Consider the following 19,016-nt stretch of genomic DNA (forward strand, 5'->3'; position numbering starts at 1 on the left):
TGAGTTTTATATGTAATATAAAGGTAGGGGTTGTTTCCACTTGAACAGAGCACCCAGAAGGCTATGATTAAGAGACTTCACAGTCTTGAAACGCGTCAGCCAGACATGTAATATCAGCGTTTTTTTATTACACTTATGTGTTTTCTTGTCTTTACACTTGTTTGTCCATGGTTCTATACCATTTTTTTTAAATGAAAGAATAAAGGATATTTTTTTACCATGATGAAGAGCTGCGGATCTTACCTTTGTATATACATCTTTAAGAAGTATGAAGGAGCCCTAGCAGGATCGTGGAGAGGTAACAGTATTGTTTACGTTCCCTTACCTCTCCTAGTCCGCCGATCATTATACTCGGGGGTCTGCAAAGACCCCCGAGTATAATGATAGTATTTGTGGGGCCCGCGGTGTCACTTGCCGATCCCGGCCCAGCCAGGATCGGCAAGTAAATAGGGCCCGTAACGGCCTGTTAAAAAAAAAAAAACGCAGCGTTAGCGGCTGTCACCGGGCCCTCTACGGTAGTTACGCCCCTGTTGCCTACCCCTCGTCTATGGGGTCCATGGGTTCCCTTAGGTTACCACTTTTCTATTCGGATAAGTTTCTGTTCAGGCTGTCCACTTCAGAATCCGAAGCCGACTCCCCAAACGGAAACTGAAATGCAGATGTGAACCAGGCCTTAATCTCAGTTGCTCTCGTCATGTAACAAATGAGAACCCACATTAAAGGGGCTCTATCAGCAAAATCATGCTGATAGAGCCCCACATATGCGTGAATAGCCTTTAAAAAGTTGAATTAGGGATACAGTTGCTGTCCCGTTGGTGGAGATAGGGTCCCGCCCCGTCCAAACTGGTAAGTAATAGAGCTGCACACGTAGATTGTGTTCAAGGTAATTTATTGTAGTGAATGAGTGAGTACTTTCGGTCTTTTTTCGACCTTCCTCAGACTCAAAAATGATAGGGTATATAGATGGAAGGATGGGTACCCGAGTAATAGACCTACCTTTCGTTTACGACAAACTTCATCAGAATCATCAGATTCAAGCGCTGCTAGCGAAAGATCCTATAGGGCTCCAACTTCTTTTCAATTTCAGAGGGGAACCAACAGGAGACGCGGGAGACAAAACCCGGTTCCAATATCATCTGTATCAACCAGATCTCAGGTAGGGAACGAATCCCTTGTTGTAAATATTTCCTCCAAAATATTAAGCCCTGCCCAAATCGAACTTTTACAGCGGGGCCTTTCCTTCTGCCCTACATATGGTTATAACTTGTTTCAACTTGACCTAGACATGCAACGATTCTATCGTTTACTTAGACTTAAAGCTCACTTTTCCAAGACACTCTCACCTACTGAGGTCATTGATAGACCAAGCCTTGTGTCCTGTAAAGACCTAGGCTTAAAAATGAAAAGCAACTTTTGTGCGCCTAAGAATTCACCGGGTATTGAAACGGTTATTTCACTGATACAGAACGAAGTCAATGACTTCAGAAAGACAGTGGAAAAAGATTCTTTTACATGCAGAACTAATCTCTCCAATAGCGATAGAATGGCCCTAGAACAGCTTGTCAAGGATAGCACCCTGGTTATTAAACCAGCTGACAAGGGTGGGGCCATCGTTGTTATGGACAGGTCTAACTACACCAAAGAGATCAAATGACAACTTGCAGACTCTGAGGTATACATCCCACTTCCCAGGAATCCTGTCCATAGAATTTCAGACAGGATCCAAACGGTTCTCCGTAGACACCTAGAAACCAAAACTATTGACGCCTACACAGCTAATTTCTTAACCAAACAGGACCCCATTACACCAGTGATTTACGTGTTACCCAAGATCCATAAAAGTCTAGTGGATCCACCTGATCGCCCCATAGTGGCATCCTGTGATTCTATTTTGTCACCATTATCCATTTTTGTAGAAAAACTCTTGACCCCCCACATCAAAAGCACACGATCCTTTCTACTGGACACTTCAGCCTTTTTTAAATTAATACATGAGACCACTAGACTACCTCCAGACACTCTCCTCGTTACCATAGACGTAGTGAGTTTATACACCTGTATCGAGCATTCCAAGGGGTTGATGGCAACTAAGACTCTATTGGAACGCAATGGGGTAGACCAACAAATTATTAATCTATCATTGGATCTTCTCCAAATAATCTTGGAGGAAAATTATTTCCTGTTCCAAGATGATTTCTTCCTGCAGAAACGCGGAACCGCGATGGGTTCCAACGTCGCGCCTCCCTACGCGAATGCCTACATGGCATTCTTCGAGGAGAGCTACATCTACATTAACCTTCTCTTCCAGGATCATGCTGTGACCTGGAAGAGATACATAGATAACATATTCTGTATCTGGAAGGGACCGGTCTCAAGTCTTGATGACTTCACTCAGTACATCAATAACATCTGGCCTGAACTCAAATTTACGCTCCATTATAGTACGGAAAAGATCAGTTTCCTGGACACCATGATCTCTAAAAAACAGGATGGCACACTCTGTCCGGATCTTTTCACAAAAAAGACGGACAGAAACAGTCTCCTACATTATCAAAGCTGCCACCCGACATCAACAAAAAAATCCCTTCCTAAATCACAGTTTTGTAGAGTGAAACGGATAGTTCAGGACCCCGAGACTAGGGAACAAAGATTCAGGGAGATGGAAAACAAGTTCAGAGCCAGGGGTTACCCTCAGGAATTACTTTCTGATTCATTGCAACAAACTAGGCAAGATAGTCCAAAAGAGACACAGCAAGCCTCTGACCGTGATGAGGATGACAGTAGAATCACACTAGTACACACTTACCACCCCTTTGTCTATAAAATTCATGGCATCATTAGAAAACACTGGCCACTCTTGGCCAGAGCTCACCCCGAGATACCATCTTTTCGCAAAAACTTTCGCCCTTGTTACAGACGCCCACAGAACCTCAAGGATAGATTAGTACGAGCCGACCTAGGTTCTGAGGTTAAGGTGTCACGTCAACTATTTCTCAGTACCCCACGGAAAGGCACCTTTCCATGTTTGTGTTGCCATCATTGCTCTAACATACTAAAAGGGGAAAAGATTTATCACCTGCAAACAGGGGAAACCATATTGTCCAGGGATTACTTTACATGCAATTCAAGCTTTGTTGTTTACCTGATAAAGTGTCCGTGCGGTCTCGCATACGTTGGGGAGACTACCCAACGTGTGCGGGACCGCATCAAGCAACATAAGTCAAACATTCGCTGCCGTAACCTGCTACTGCCCCTACCGGCACACTTTGATAAAATGGGACACAACATTTCGCAGTAAGGGTGCATTCACACTGAGTAAACGCTAGCTTATTCTGAACGTAAAACACGTTCAGAATAAGCGGCGTCTAAAGCAGCTCCATTCATTTCTATGGGAGCGGGGATACGAGCGCTCCCCATAGAAATGAATGGGCTGCTTCTTTCACTCCGTGCAGTCCCATTGAAGTGAATGGGGAGTGCCGGCGTGTACGCTCCGGCATGAGCAGAGCTTGCCGTATACGCCGGCACTCCCCATTCACTTCAATGGGACTGCACGGAGTGAAAGAAGCAGCCCATTCATTTCTATGGGGAGCGCTCGTATCCCCGCTCCCATAGAAATGAATGGAGCTGCTTTAGACGCCGCTTATTCTGAACGTGTTTTACGTTCAGAATAAGCTAGCGTTTACTCAGTGTGAATTCACCCTTAAGATTTCAGGTACTTGAGCAAGTGAGCATTCCTCGGCGGGGTGGTAATAGAATCTTGATGCTGAAGAAAAAAGAAGCGTACTGGATTCATAGGCTCCAGACGATGTAGCCTAGGGGTCTCAACCGAGAATATGAAGTACAGGCATTTATTTAAGGTCTCTACTTGTTTAGTGACACATTTAATTTGACATTGCTGCACGTTGTTCCCATTATCTTGATAACCTTCTTTTCCTCCTCTCTCCACAGGCTCGTTAGGACTGCTCCCCGACTGTCGCCTAGGCCCGCATGAGAGAGAAAATATATCCTTTAACATTTTTATACTTCATTTTTATTTTTTCATTATTTTTCCTTTTTTATATTTTATAATTTACATTTTATTTTATCCTATTGTTTATTTTTTATATTTTGTGTTTATTTTTCTATATTTTCCATTTTTTTCATATTTTTCTTTATTTTTATAGTTTTCTATTCCTCCTTTATCTTCATCCTTTCTATAGTCTCTTTATCTTGCCTCTTCTTTGTCTTTCTAGTGCTTGACCCTTTCATCTTCCGGCCATCTCTCATCCCTGTCCTATAGTCCTCAATGCCATCCCTGCTCTCTTTACTAATACCTTTATCTCCGTGTTCTACTTTTTCTATGTTGCCCGGTACACTCTCCATGCAGTAAGCGCACACGCATGCGATACTCTCCTATACCGCACTTACTCTAGTGCGCATGCGCTCTCTGGGCCGACACTTCTTGTCTTGCCGGCAATCTCTCCATACATCGGGCGCACGCGCAGTATAAACTATTACGTCCGTGCGTCTACACGCATGCGCGCGTCGGCCCAATTGGAAGAAGCCGGCATTCCTTTTTAAAGGCTGACAGGGACGCCGACATGGCGCGCATCTTTCACTTCGCCATAGGCAATTCCCTGCTGCGCATCTCTGCATCATTTTTGCTGTTTGCTTTTTCACCTACACTGGATTAACCCTATGCGGGCCCGGACGGGCGGGAGGTAAGGACCCCTGACAACGAGCATTGTCACCACCTGTATTCCTTTTATTTATGGGGGCATCTGTACTGATGTAATGTACCTTTAATCTAATAGGTAGACTGAATTAACTCCTTATACACTGGACTACTGAATTAACAGGTGACCACCTCTTTTTTACTACATCTTGATTTATGGGATACTGCGTGCAGCCTTACACTAGTATATACCAGTGTTATCTTTGTTTATATACTGTTTATTTTGGTGTTACACTTTCTGTTGCTGATTGACAATATCTCCTTGACTACAATATACTACAATTACTATCCAGGCTCTAGCTGCACTGCTGATGGACACCCAATCTTTGCTGATACATGGCTTCAATGTTCGTGATTTGTTTGTGTTGTATATGTGTAGATTTCCTTTTTTTGTTTTATTTGCAGCATGTGCTGCTACAACATGTTGCATTTTTTTTTATGACAGAATGTCTCTTTATGTTCTATGTAGAGTCTGAGGAAGGTCGAAAAAAGACCGAAAGTACTCACTCATTCGCTACAATAAATTACCTTGAACACAATCTACGTGTGGAGCTCTATTACTTACTAGCCTTTAAAAAGGCTATTCAGGCACCGTAAATGTTATATTAAACTACCCCCCCAGTTTTAAAATAAAACCCTAAAAAAGAATGTGATCTACTTACGCATCATGCACGCTGGGCGGGTATTCAGGGTGCGCTGTCTTCTTCATTCACGCCTCTTCTTCCTCCGATCCCGTCCTCCTCTGGCGCTCGCGAACTGACACTGATAAAAAAAAAATGGCCTGGGCGCCTGCGCAGTAGCCATAGTAGAAGCCGCACGCTACTGTGCAAGCGCCCAGGCCATTTTTTTATATCAGTGTCAGTTTGCGAGCGCCAGAGGACGACAGGACTGGAGGACATCGGAGGAAGAAGAGGCGTGGAAGAAGATGAAGACACACCCTGAATGCCCGCCCAGCGTGCACGATGCGTAAGTAGAGCACATTCTTTTTTAGGGTTTTATTTTAAAACTGGGGGGGTAGTTTAATATAACATTTATGGTGCCTGAATAGCCTTTTTAAAGGCTATTCACGCATATGTGGGGCTCTATCAGCATGATTTTGCTGATAGAGCCCCTTTAAAAAAAACGTAACATGAACCTCACACGACCATGGATGAAAAACTGATGAAAGGGTGTTTTTTGCATCTGTAGGATAGCCATGGTTTTAAAGACAGCAGGGTGACGTCCGTTTTTTATATTTGTGTGAATATGACCAAAGACATGACTTGTGGAGGAGTAAAAATGGAGTACTGAGTTATAGCAACCAACTAGCTTCCACCATTTATTTCGCAGAGGCCCTTAGGTAAAGCAGAGACCTGTCATGAATAGTCGCCCTGAGAAGCTGCTCCTCTTTTCCTTCCCACCAGCTTTTGTACTGCTCACCTCACTCTATTAAACCAATGCTGTACACAGAACTTTCCATTTCCCTCTCCATCTCGCTAGTTCATCACTTGGTAGCCCCTCCCCCTCCTTCCCTCACAGGGCGCGCTAGTTGTTGTGACTGGCTGGACCGTACCATTCTCACAATGAAATAGGAGGGTTTCGGGTACCCGCAGAAGGTTTGTAGCAGCGTTCGGCTCACGGCTTCTAGCGCTGAAATTCCCGCAGCTCTTTGTACAGTGTGTGCTTTCTTCTCGGCGCTGTCTGGTCGTTTCCTGCGGTGACTGGCGTTGGCTCGTCCGTGAGCTGCTCCTGCCCCTCCCCGGCCGCCTCCCGCTCCAATATGTTCAAGAGGATGGCTGAATTCGGCCCGGACTCCGGAGGGAGAGTTAAGGTGAGGGGGCCTGAACCCTCCTGTGTGTCTGACCCTGGAACGGGTGTTCACCCCGCAGGAGGCTTTGTCTGGAGGTTGTGCGCCCAGTAGTGGGCACTAGGGGGATGATATGGGGCGTCTTATTACTTTAAACCACTTTGTGTTTGGCAGCAAGGAACAAAATAGACAGTCGTCATGTGTGCGGCGCGTGTGACCGTGTAGCAGAACAATGGGCGATAGCAGTGTATTAGCCACACTGACGTCCAGTTATAGAGTCATTAGTGCTGTACGAATCGTATTCTATACTATAAAGCCTTCATTATAGGAACATGGTGGAGATGAGCTCCAGTAACTACTAGGCACCTCAGGCTGCCATTATAATGTAACATCACAAGCTCCACTTACTTTTCTGTAGTGATCTCAGATAGGAAAGCCTCTCCCCAGTGTATATAGTAAGCAGTATACAGATGCTGCACACCATTGTCACATGATGTAAGTAAGTGCCCCCTGCTTCTGAGGATATACTTGATGGCCATGCATCGACATTACGTAGAAAAGTACTAAATATTATAGGCTGATATTAACCACAACCTGGCCTTTACTGCTCTGTTATGTGTCTGAGGTCAGGCTATAGACACTTTATAAGGGTATGTAAACATGGCGGAAACCTATTGCACTGTGTGACTTTGCCGTGCGGCTAGCTACAGCGGGATGCGTTGCATCGGCATCCTGCTCCTGATTAGGCCCGAATAAATAGGCCTAATCGGGAGTGAGTCTGGAGCCGCGGCTGAATCAGCCATGGGAGGATGGGGCATGTCGCTTCTTTTTCCCGCTAGCTGAAAAAATCGCTAGTGGGGGAAAAAAAGCGAGCAACTCCCATTGAAATGAATGGGAGACAATGGGCGGAATCCGCATCAAAATCCGCCTGCAAAAAAACTCTGTGAACAGACCCTTAGGCGATATACTTATAAAGAAAGAGGGATAAAATGCGCGCCACAGCAAATTTAGCTCTGCCCACTTTTATGTTGACTCCGCCCATTCTCATTCATTTTTCGTGTGCTCCCACACAGTATAATCCTCCTACAGTCATCCGTAAATTATATGCCCCCCTCCATCTCTCCCCCAGTTTCATGCCGTTCTCCCCCTTCATCTGCCCAGTTTCATGTCCCCCCTTCATCTGCCCACAGTTTCATGTCCCCCCTTCATCTGCCCCAGTGTCATGCCGTTCCCCCCCCTCCTCTGCCCCAGTGTCATGCCGTTCCCCCCCCCTCCTCTGCCCCAGTGTCATGCCGTCCCCCCCCCCTCCTCTGCCCCAGTGTCATGCCGTTCCCCCCCCCCCCTCCTCTGCCCCAGTGTCATGCCGTTCCCCCCCCCCTCCTCTGCCCCAGTGTCATGCCGTTCCCCCCCCCCCTCCTCTGCCCCAGTGTCATGCCGTTCCCCCCCCCCTCCTCTGCCCCAGTGTCATGCCGTTCCCCCCCCCCCCTCCTCTGCCCCAGTGTCATGCCGTTCCCCCCCCCCTCCTCTGCCCCAGTGTCATGCCATTCTCCCCCCCCCCTCCTCTGCCCCAGTGCCATGCCATTCTCCCCCCCCCTCATCTGCCCCAGTGTCATGCCGTCCCCCCCCCTTCATTTACCCCCCCCCCCCCCCCCCAGTTTCATGGGCCCTCTTCATTATGTTCCACCTTAATGTTTACCACGGAAAACAAACACACTCACCTTCCATCGCTCCCCTGCCGCACCTCTCTCTGCTCTCACGCCATTCACATAGTTGTAGACACGATCGCGCCTACACACACCGCAGCGTTAAAGCAGCAGCTGAGCTGTCACAGCTCCTGCTTTAATCGCCTATGTATTCAGCTCATCGGCGTTCGTCGGCCCTGCTGGTCCCTATTCTGTTTTTGTCCGTTTTCACATATCCCTTCATACACTTGAATTTATGGGGCATTCGCGAAAGTGGGTGCAAGACAGCTGAGAAAAATGGATCTTTTTCTTGGCCATTTTGCACCTCTGTCGTCTGACTGTAGCCTTACTCTTAGGAGCTTCTACTACTAAATCCTTTGTTCTACCAAGCAGAAGCCATGACACATTTTATGTTCAGACATTAACCCCGTCTGGACTGGGTCAGACACATTTTCGTGTTTTCCGTACATGTGGGTTTTGTTGGCAATATTTTTTTATTTTTTTTTTCCTTTCTTTCTTCAGTCTATTCAAATATAGTACCTCACCCCAAAGGTAATAACTAGAGATGAGTGAATAGTATTCGAATCTGCAGTTTCAAATACCTCGCTCCATAGGAATGAATGGGAGCGGCTGCGCCGACCGGCGCTTAACCCCTTGCAGTTCGCCCGCTCCCATTCGTTCCTATGGGAGTGAGGTATTCGAAACTAGAGTTTTGAATAGTATTCGCTCATCTCTAGTAATAACATTACTTATGGTGGGGGCACTATTACTATAATAGTTTCCCCTTCCGGTTAATATCCTTATATCATTACCTGTGTAGGGGGCAGACTTATTACCCATGGGAGCACTATATGTAATGTACAGTAAGGGAGCGCTTTCCATATGGAGAGAGCTCTCTTAATAACAAAGTAGTGCAGTTATGGCCTATAACTAACTTTCCTATACTTTATTAAAGGGGCTCTATCATTGGGAAAAGTCATTTTTAGATAGACATATTTGCATAGCCTTTAGAAAGGCTATTCCACACGTACCTTTTGTATGTAAATCGCCTCAGTAGTTTTTGAATGAGCCCGTTTTTTAATTCATATGCTAATTAGCCTCTTGGTGCACCCCGGAAGTCTCATCGTGCACCCTCTGCCTATTGTTTCCTATGTATGTGTAGAGCAGAGGCTGCTGATGGCTTCCTGTTTGCACCCACAGATAGGAGAGAATAGCAGAGACAATTGCTGCTGGGAGCCCCCTTAACACCCCCTAAATCGCCAGATGTCGTCAGACACCAAATCTAACAGCATTCATTGCTCTGGGATGGGCTAGGGAGAAAATTCCAGGTATCTCAGAATCAGTGGAGGGGGATCTAGTAACAGATATAAGAACTGGAGTTGGTGAAAGGTTATTTTCAAAGGGAGTCCATCATTAGGTTTTGTTAAAAATTACAAAAATTCCATCTTCATGTAGCCTTTATAAAGGCATATCTTTAGTTTGAATTATGTTGCTGGTGTTTTCATGATAAATCCAGTTTCTTCTTATGCAAATTAGTGTTCACGGAGCACACCCTGCTTTGTACGCTTTGTCCGCCGAAGCTGCTGATCATACCACGCCTGCTTCGTACGCCACCTTGGATTTCCTCTTATACGAGCAGGTGCAGTATGCCTGCTCATGTAAGAATGAAGTAAAGAATTAGAGGAGGTGACGTAAACTACAATCAAGGAGGGGCGGGGATGCAGATCCAGGCCAATGACGTGGGTGTGCTCAGAGCACAGGGGGAACACCCTTGTGCTGCGTGAACACTAATTTGCATACGAAGAAACCGGCTTTATCATGAAAACGCCAGCAACATGATTGAAACCAAAGATATGCCTACAATAGCCATTCTAAAGGCTATAGGACGATAGGTTTAAAATTGAAAAAAAAAATCCCAATGATAGACTCCCTTTAAAGTTTCCACTGCAGGTTGACCTGGAAATATCTCACACTCACATCTTTGTTGCTACTGTAACATATTGCAGATTTTCAGCTCTTAAATTTGGGCAGATAACTTCTGAATATTCGCTTAACCCCTTCCCGACATGCGCCGTAATAGTACGGCACGTGTCGGGTCTGTAACTATGACGACCACCCGGGAGCCGGGCGGCCGTCATAGCCGCCGGGTGTCTACTGCTTTAAGCAGTAGACAACCGGCTCTAATGCCTCCGATCGGTCCCCTCCGGCGCCGCCATTTTGGCAGGGATCGCCGGCTCCTGGAGCATGCTCCAGGGCCGACGTTATGTTGCCATGACAGCCGGGAGCCTTGTTAAAGGCTCCCAGCCGGTCTGCAAATTCTCTCTTTTGCAGGCTGGTGTATGCAGCCTGCAAAAGAGATGATGATTTTTTGCAATGCATTAGCATTGTAATGCATTGCATTAGTGATCAGACCCCCTGGGGTTCAACACCCCTAGGGGGTCTAATAAATGCAAAAAAAAAAGTAAAGAAAAAAAAATATAAAAAGTATTAAAAGTTCAAATCACCCCCCTTTCCCTAGAACAAATATAAAAGTAGTTAAAAACTGTGAAACCTATACATGTTAGGTATCCCCGCGTCTGAAATCGCCCGCTCTACAAATCTATAAAAATATTTTTCCTGTTCGGTAAACGCCGTAGCAGGAAAAATAGTCAAAAGTGCCAAACCGCCGTTTTTTCACTGTTTTGATTCTGATAAAAATTTGAATAAAAAGTGATCAAAGCAATAACATTTCCCGAAAATGGTAGAACTAAAAAGTACACCCGGCCCCGCAAAAAAAAGACGCCCTATGCATCCCTGTACAACTATGTATAAAAAAGTTACGGCTGTCGGAATATGGCGACTTTTAGAAAAAAATTTTTTTAACACCGTTTTGGAATTTTTTTTAGGGGTCAAAATGTAAATAAAACCATATAAATTTGGTATCCCTGGAACCGTACCGAAACACAGAATATAGGGGACATGTCATTTTGGCTGCACAGTGAACGCCGTAAAACCAAAGCCCGTAAGAAAGTCGCAGAAATGCATTTTTTCTTCAAATCCACCCCATTCTGAATTTTTTTCCTGCTTCCCAGTACATTATATAGAATAAATAATGGTGGCATCATCAAGAAAAATTTGTCCCGCAAAAATTAAGACCTCATATGGCTCTGGGAGCGGAGAAATAAAAAAAAGTTATGGGGTTTAGAAGGAGGGGAGTCAAAAACGAAAAATCAAAAAATGCCATCGGCGGGAAGGGGTTAAAGAGGACCTTTCACCACTTTTGGGCACATGCACTGTTATATACCGCCAGAAAGCCGACAGTGCGCTTCAGCACACTGTCGGCTTTCCCGATCTGTGCCCGGTGTAAAGAGCTTACTGTGCCGGTACCGTAGTGCTCTATGGTCAGAAGGGCGTTTCTGATCATTAGCCAGAGACGTCCTTCTGCCTCACGGCGCCAATCGCGCTGTACTGTGGCGCGGGGAGGAACTCCCCCCTCCCGCTCCTGATAATGCTCGTCTATGGACGAGCTGTGTGAGCAGAGGGAGGGGGCGTTCCTCCCCGCTCCACAGCACAGCGCGATTGGCGCCGTGAGGCAGAAGGACGTCTCTGGCTAATGGTCAGAAACGCCCTTCTGACCATAGAGCACTATGGTACCGGCACCGTAAGCTCTTTACACCGGGCACAGATCGGGAAAGCCGACAGTGCGCTGAAATCAGCGCACTGTCAGCTTTCTGGCAGTATATAACACTGCATGTGCCCAAAAGTGGTGAAAGGTCCTCTTTAATGTTCATGCAAAGCAAATAGATTATTCATCATTTCAAAGTAATATTTTCTTGTTTTTGCTTGATTTAGGGAGTTACAATTGTGAAACCAATAGTCTATGGAAATGTTGCACGTTACTTTGGTAAGAAGAGGGAAGAAGATGGCCACACTCACCAGTGGACGGTGTATGTGAAACCTTATCGTAATGAGGTACCAGTGGAAAGATTCATGTTTTTTTTTTGTCATATATTTTATTTATATAGATATTAGAGACAAGATAATTGCAAACAGATGACTAAACAGCAATAGATTTGCACATATATATTTTATTCATTTGCTGCAGTGGACTCCTCTAAAAGAAAGTTTGTTCTACTTGTTTTCAGGACATGTCTGCCTATGTGAAGAAAATTCAGTTTAAACTGCATGAAAGCTATGGGAATCCTTTAAGAGGTATGGCTTTAATCTAAGGAGGCTTGGTGTAAGTGATTTAAAGAAATGGGAAATTCTATTAATACTGAGATAATTTTGGTGCCACTGGGGTACAATGATACTTGCAGCCGACACCGCTGGGGGAGGGGGGGGGGGGTTGTTACAGGAGATCCACTGGTTGGGGAGCACTGCCTTTATACAAAAACTAGTTTTGAAAATATAATTCTTTCTTTCTAGTTGTTACTAAGCCTCCATATGAAATTACTGAGACTGGATGGGGTGAATTTGAGATCATCATAAAAATATTTTTTATTGATCCAAATGAAAGGCCCGTAAGTATTTGTTTTGTTACATTTAATGCTGTTATGCAAGGTATTAACACAATTGTTATTAGAGTATTTTTCTAGGAAAAAGATCCTTATGTTAGGACATCAATATCAGATCAGTGGGTGAGATGGACAATTAACCACCCCCCACCCCACGGATCAGTAGCCACTGAAGCCGAAAGTCTGTGTCAGCCTATTGCAGTTCAGCTCCTGTTTTAAAATGGCATTCTAGCTACTAGCTATGGTAGTATAAACTAAAAAACACTTGCAGCTAGTATCTAATCCTACAAGAGTCTGTGTAAAAAAATTTTTTTACCTAACTTCCAAGTTATTGTGTCAGTTATTCTGTCTATTCCTGCCACAGAAATGTTTCGCATAGTAAAAGTTGCTACATGTCTGTCCATCATGGACCGTGGAGTGTTCTGGTAACCCCAGTGCTTAAATATTTGGTAGGGAAGCACATAAAATAATAGCAGTAACCTGCTGAATTTAGTGTGATCCTCAATGTTAAATGAGACCTAGCTGAACAAACACTTGAGACTCTTTAGTACAGAATGTGAATTTTTTTTTTTTTTGTCCTTAAGTGAATAGCTAGGTATGACGTTTAAAGATAATCTGACAGCATGTTCTATTCTGATTTCAGTCTGGTGCGGTGCGGTCGTCATGAACGCCTTGTATCACCAAATACAGCATTGTCTATTTTCTAGCTGCCTTGAATAGTGACAGCTATGTATGTATGGGGACATCAATGTAGTATTCGATTTGAATCCACAATAGACTTGCATGAAAACACTGCACCTGACCAAGACTCGAACAGGAAAGATCTGAATCTCTCTTCAGCCTTTGGTCTGTTAAAAGGAAGCAATACTTCCTACTTCAGGACAGATGTAAGATATTTAAACCTGTAAAGCTTTTGTTCTTCTGGTAGGTATCTTTTCATTTTTTTAAAGAATGTGTTTGGCTGCAAAATGCTGCCCGATACATGCAGAGGAATACATTCCGTGGCATCGAGCATAAAACCTTGTTCTAAAAGACTCTGTAGTTTACACTGCATTATCTATATACAGTATACTCTGGGTTCACACTAGCGCCCGGACTCCGTTTTCACGTTTCCGTCGTCTGCATGCAGAAGACAGAAACCTGTCAGAGCGGGTCCGGCCGTGAGTGCCGGTGAACATTTTATGCTCTCCGCGGCTAAACTGTTTTTTTAAAACCGGACTCAGTACTGCATGTCCGGATCTGTGTTCATTTAAAAAAGAAAAACCTTTCGCTGCGGAGAGCATAAAACGCTCACCGGCGCTCACGGCCGGACACCTTTCAAACCTATTCAAATGAATGGGTATTAAAGAATCCTGCAGCTTTCAGTCTCCTGCTCTGTTTTGTGCAGGAAACGGAAACTGGGCGCAGATGTGAATGAGCCCATAGCAGTTTTCATGCTCTGTGTCTGGATGGCAGATGGGATAGACTATAGCATGCTGCTTCTCTTCTCTTTGCCTATACTGCAGTCCTCGCTGATCCTTTTCCAGTAGAAAAAAAGCCTTGTCTAGATTTCTTCTTTTCCTAGACTTGTCCTTCCTCTACCCAAACTGCACTCGCAAAGAGCTAAGGTGAAAATCAGTGTCACGGCACGGCTCTGTCTGTACATATACCGTATTTTTCGGACTATAAGACGCACCTTTTTTCCCACCGGCCCCGTACCTGTGACGTTGCAGGCCGGCTCCTGTGCGGCGATATCGCAGGAGCCGACCTGTTCGGGTGACAGCCGGGAGCCTAATGAGGCTCCCCGGCCTGTCACGGCTATATTAGTATTGCGGCTGGTCTCTATGACCAGCCGTAATACTAATAGACAGAATGTCCCATAGACGGCAATACAGTTGTATTGCCGTCTATGGGACTTGCGATCAAGTGACCGCAGGTTCAAGCCCCCGGGGGGGAATAAAATAGTAAAAAAAAAGCTTTAAAAATATGAAATAAATAAAAGTTCTAAATCACCTCCTGTTTTTTTTTTCAATACAAGGTGATCTAAGCAATAGATATCCCCCAAAATGGTATAACTAAAAAGTACGGCTGGCCCCGCAAAAAAAACGCCCTATACATCCCCGTACAGCTGCAGGGTCACCTGTCAATGTGGCCTTGCAGCTGTTGCAAAACTACAACTCCCATATATTAAATATTTTACTAGTTTTTGCTTCAAATTTTTTTTTCCCTATTTTCCTCCTCTAAAACCTAGGTGCGTCTTATAGTCCGAAAAATACGGTAATAGTCCAAGCACAGACAGAACTGTGCTGAAACACTAATGGCACACTCTGCTTGTTATAGGAGCAGACTGCCATTCACCTTTGGCTCTGTTCAGCTCAGTCAGCAGGTAACACATATTTCAATCATTATCTTAACCAATTTCATATTTTTAAGTGTTGGAATTCACCACAGATTTTGATGCTGGATCCAAAAAAAACTAAACTTTAATAGTCCAATTCAGTTTTGTGTTTTTTTTTTTAATTATTTTTTTACAGGATGACTTGTACTCTATTTAAGGTTGAGTCTGTGTGTAATATAGATTACTTTTAACAAACAATTAGTAAGACTTGAATAGTATTTTTAAAAGCTATTCAGGCATATGCTTATCTAAAATAGCGAAAATCCAGTGATAGAGCCTCTTTAAGGAAAGGACATGAGATATTGCAGGTGACATAAGTGAGTGGTGTTTCTTTTTCTTAGGCCACTGACTGGCCTCAGTAGTCATGTGATGTGAGGGCTTCTGCAAGAATAAGAGCCTGGGAGTAGCAAGTAGGAGACACACCAGGGCTAGGTGAGGTGTGTGTGTGTGATATACTGTATATACTCGAGTATAAGCCGACCCAAATATAAGCCTCCACCCCCCCACCCCCAATTTTACCACAAAAAACTGGGAAATACTATTGACTCAAGTATAAGCCGAGGGAGGGGGGGGGGGAGGAATGCAGCAGCTGCTGGAAAATTTCGAAAATTAAAATGGTCGGAGTTTTTGGGTGCAGTAGATGCTGGGAAAGGGGAGGGGGTGTTTTGGTTGTCTGTCTGCCCCTGAGGACTTTTTTTTCCCCCCTCACTTGGAACTCAGCCTGGCTGAATATAGGGTATCTGCAGTGATCCTATTAACCCCTTCCCGACAGAACAGGAGCACTGCAGATACCCTATATTCAGTAGACCGGGCACTTTCAGACACAGGGATACCTAATGTGTATGTGTTTCACAGTAATTTTCTATTTTTATATGTACTCTAGGGAAAGGAGTGATTTAGAACTTTTTTCTTTTTACACTATTTTATGGGAGATTTAATACATTGATATTGTGGCTGGTCATAGACCCCCTGACTCGAGTACAAGCCGAGGGGGGCTTTTTCTGTACAAACACTGTGCTGAAAAATTCTGCTTATACTCAAGTATATACGGTAGATATATATATTTTTTTCGTATTAAAAGTTCATCCTGGACAACACCTTTAAGTACTAATTCTGTAGTGCCTTGCAGGTACAGAACATGGGTGGCAGCATCAGCAATAGCATAATGACTCAACTTCAATAGCCACCTTGAGTAGCTGAATGGTTTAACCCCTTCCCGACATGCGCCGTAATAGTACGGCGCATGTCGGGTCTGTAACTATGGCAACCGCCCGGGAGCCGGGCGGCCGTCATAGCCGCCGGGTGTCTACTCCCCGGACCGATCGGAGGCATTAACCCCTCCGGCGCTGCTGTCAAAGGCGCCATTTTCCCGGCGGCGCATGGGCGCCGCCATTTTGGCAGGGATCGCCGGCTCCTGGAGCATGCTCCAGGGCCGACCCCCCCCCCCCCCCCCCCCGTTGCCATGACAGCCGGGAGCCTTGTTAAAGGCTCCCAGCCGGTCTGCAAATTCTCTCTTTTGCAGGCTGGTGTATACAGCCTGCAAAAGAGATGATGATTTTTTGCAATGCATTAGCATTGTAATGCATTGCATTAGTGATCAGACCCCTGGGGTTCAACACCCCTAGGGGGTCTAATAAATGCAAAAAAAAAATAAAAAAAAAAAGTAAAAAAATATAAAAAAAGTATTAAAAGTTCAAATCACCCCCCTTTCCCTAGAACAAATATAAAAGTAGTTAAAAACTGTGAAACATATACATGTTAGGTATCCCCGCGTCCGAAATCGCCCGCTCTACAAATCTATAAAAATATTTTTCCTGTTCGGTAAACGCCGTAGCAGGAAAAATAGTCAAAAGTGCCAAACCGCCATTTTTTCACTGTTTTAATTCTGATAAAAATTTGAATAAAAAGTGATCAAAGCAATAACATTTCCCGAAAATGGTAGAACTAAAAAGTACACCCGGCCCCGCAAAAAAAGACGCCCTATACATCCCCGTACACGCACGTATAAAAAAGTTACGGCCGTCGGAATATGGCGACTTTTAGAAAAAAAAAATTAACACAGTTTTGGAATTTTTTTTAGGGGTCAAAATGTAAATAAAACCATATAAATTTGGTATCCCTGGAACCGTACCGAAACACAGAATATAGGGGACATGTCATTTTGGCTGCACAGTGAACGCCGTAAAACCAAAGCCCGTAAGAAAGTCGCAGAAATGCATTTTTTCTTCAAATCCACCCCATTCTGAATTTTTTTCCTGCTTCCCAGTACATTATATAGAATAATTAATGGTGGCATCATGAAGAAAAAATTGTCCCGCAAAAATTAAGACCTCATATGACTCTGGGAGCGGAGAAATAAAAAAGTTATGGGGTTTAGAAGGAGGGGAGTCAAAAACGAAAATCAAAAAATGCCATCGGCGGGAAGGGGTTAATCAAATGGTTTTCTGTTCTAGATGACAAATTAACTTTTTTTCCCCCCTCTTATATTTAGGTCACTTTATATCATTTGCTGAAGTTGTTTCAGTCTGACACAAATGCCATGCTGGGGAAGAAGACTGTTGTTTCAGAGTTTTATGATGAAATGGTAAGAAACCTTTGTCAGATCATTTGGGGCCTGTATGGGACATATATACAGACCTTTATGACTTTAAAGGGCTTGTCCAGGCAAAAATGGACAACCCTTTTAAAGTTTAAGCTGGGGCAGTGGAGAAAAAAAAACAAAAAAAAAAAACTCTCCTGTCCCCATTGTTCTGAGGCTGCTGATTGGCCTCAGCGGTCAGGTGACCGCTGAGGCTAATCAGCAAAGGGCCTGAATGTTATTACTGGTGACATCACGGGTCCTCTTCCTGAGGCTGCTGAATGGCATCAGTGGTCAGGTGAGTCTTCTCATTATATAGGAATTAAATATAGTTCTTTCAACAAAAGCTAGCTCCTACATAGAATGGGACACTAAGCTTTAGTTTTTTTTTTTTCTCTACTGTAGATTTTCCAAGACCCTACAGCAATGATGCAACAGCTTCTAACTACATCCCGCCAATTAACCCTTGGAGCGTACAAACATGAAACAGAATGTAAGTTGTAATAAATTATAGAATTAGATTAGTGACAACTTTTTCATACTATTTGAGACTGTTCCAGTGATGAACTAAACCCATGAACTGTTGCTATTTTAGTCACAGAACTAGAAGCTAAAACCAGAGAAAAATTAGATGCTGCCAAGAAGAAAACAAGTTTTGAAATTTCAGAGTTGAAGGAGAGATTAAAAGCAAGCCGGGAAACTATTAACTGTCTGAAAAGTGAGATCAAGAAACTTGAAGAAGATGATCAGTCTAAAGACATATAAAGGAACTGTTTGTGGGGCAGACAATGTGAAAACTGTACAGTTTTACTTTTTTTTGATTAACATTGTAAAATAAATTTTAATTATAGAGCATTGTTATATAGTATAGCAGCAAGAAAACAGTGATTCTCAGCCCACTGAATAATAGTCCAAAGTATAGAAAAAAAGGTGGTCACTTACAATTTTTGATGAGAAGTAAGAAGCGATCTGGTGTGTGAACGGAGTCCTACGTTGGATGCGCGGATAAGAAATCCTCCAGCTAGGATTGCAGCAATGCATAAAATGATAGTGGAAAATCCAGCACCCAGGAGTCCGGTATAAGTTAAATTAAAACTTTACTTTTATTTTGATGGAGTCGTGCTCCAAAGAAAATCATGACATCCAAGTGTAGATCCGAGTGCAGAGATGGGTTACCGCATATGAATAAGGTGCCATAGCACCGAACCGCGTTGGCTATGCGGTAATCCGGCTTTGCACTCGGATGTCATGATTTTATCTTTGGAGCACGACTCCATCAAAATAAAAGTGAAGTTTTAACTTATACCGAACTCCTGGGTGCTGGATTTTCCACTATCGTTTTATACCCTCCCCCCCTCCTCCAATCTGTACTCAGTATATCGC

The 19,016-nt window shown here is 44.0% G+C and overlaps 1 protein-coding gene across 1 annotated transcript; it reads left to right on the forward strand.

Moving 5' to 3' along the window:
• The first annotated feature begins 6,274 nt into the window (after positions 1–6,274).
• On the forward strand, positions 6,275–18,508 carry YEATS4 (YEATS domain containing 4). The gene is made up of 7 exons (XM_075274437.1): positions 6,275–6,524; positions 12,014–12,133; positions 12,307–12,373; positions 12,590–12,684; positions 17,547–17,639; positions 18,039–18,126; positions 18,229–18,508. Exons 1-7 carry the CDS (start codon positions 6,474–6,476, stop codon positions 18,396–18,398), a joined length of 684 nt encoding a protein of 227 aa, XP_075130538.1. The 5' UTR covers positions 6,275–6,473; the 3' UTR covers positions 18,399–18,508.
• The last annotated feature ends 508 nt before the right edge of the window (positions 18,509–19,016 follow it).

Source organism: Leptodactylus fuscus, chromosome 5, assembly GCF_031893055.1.
Source record: "Leptodactylus fuscus isolate aLepFus1 chromosome 5, aLepFus1.hap2, whole genome shotgun sequence".
NCBI lineage: Eukaryota > Metazoa > Chordata > Amphibia > Anura > Leptodactylidae > Leptodactylus > Leptodactylus fuscus.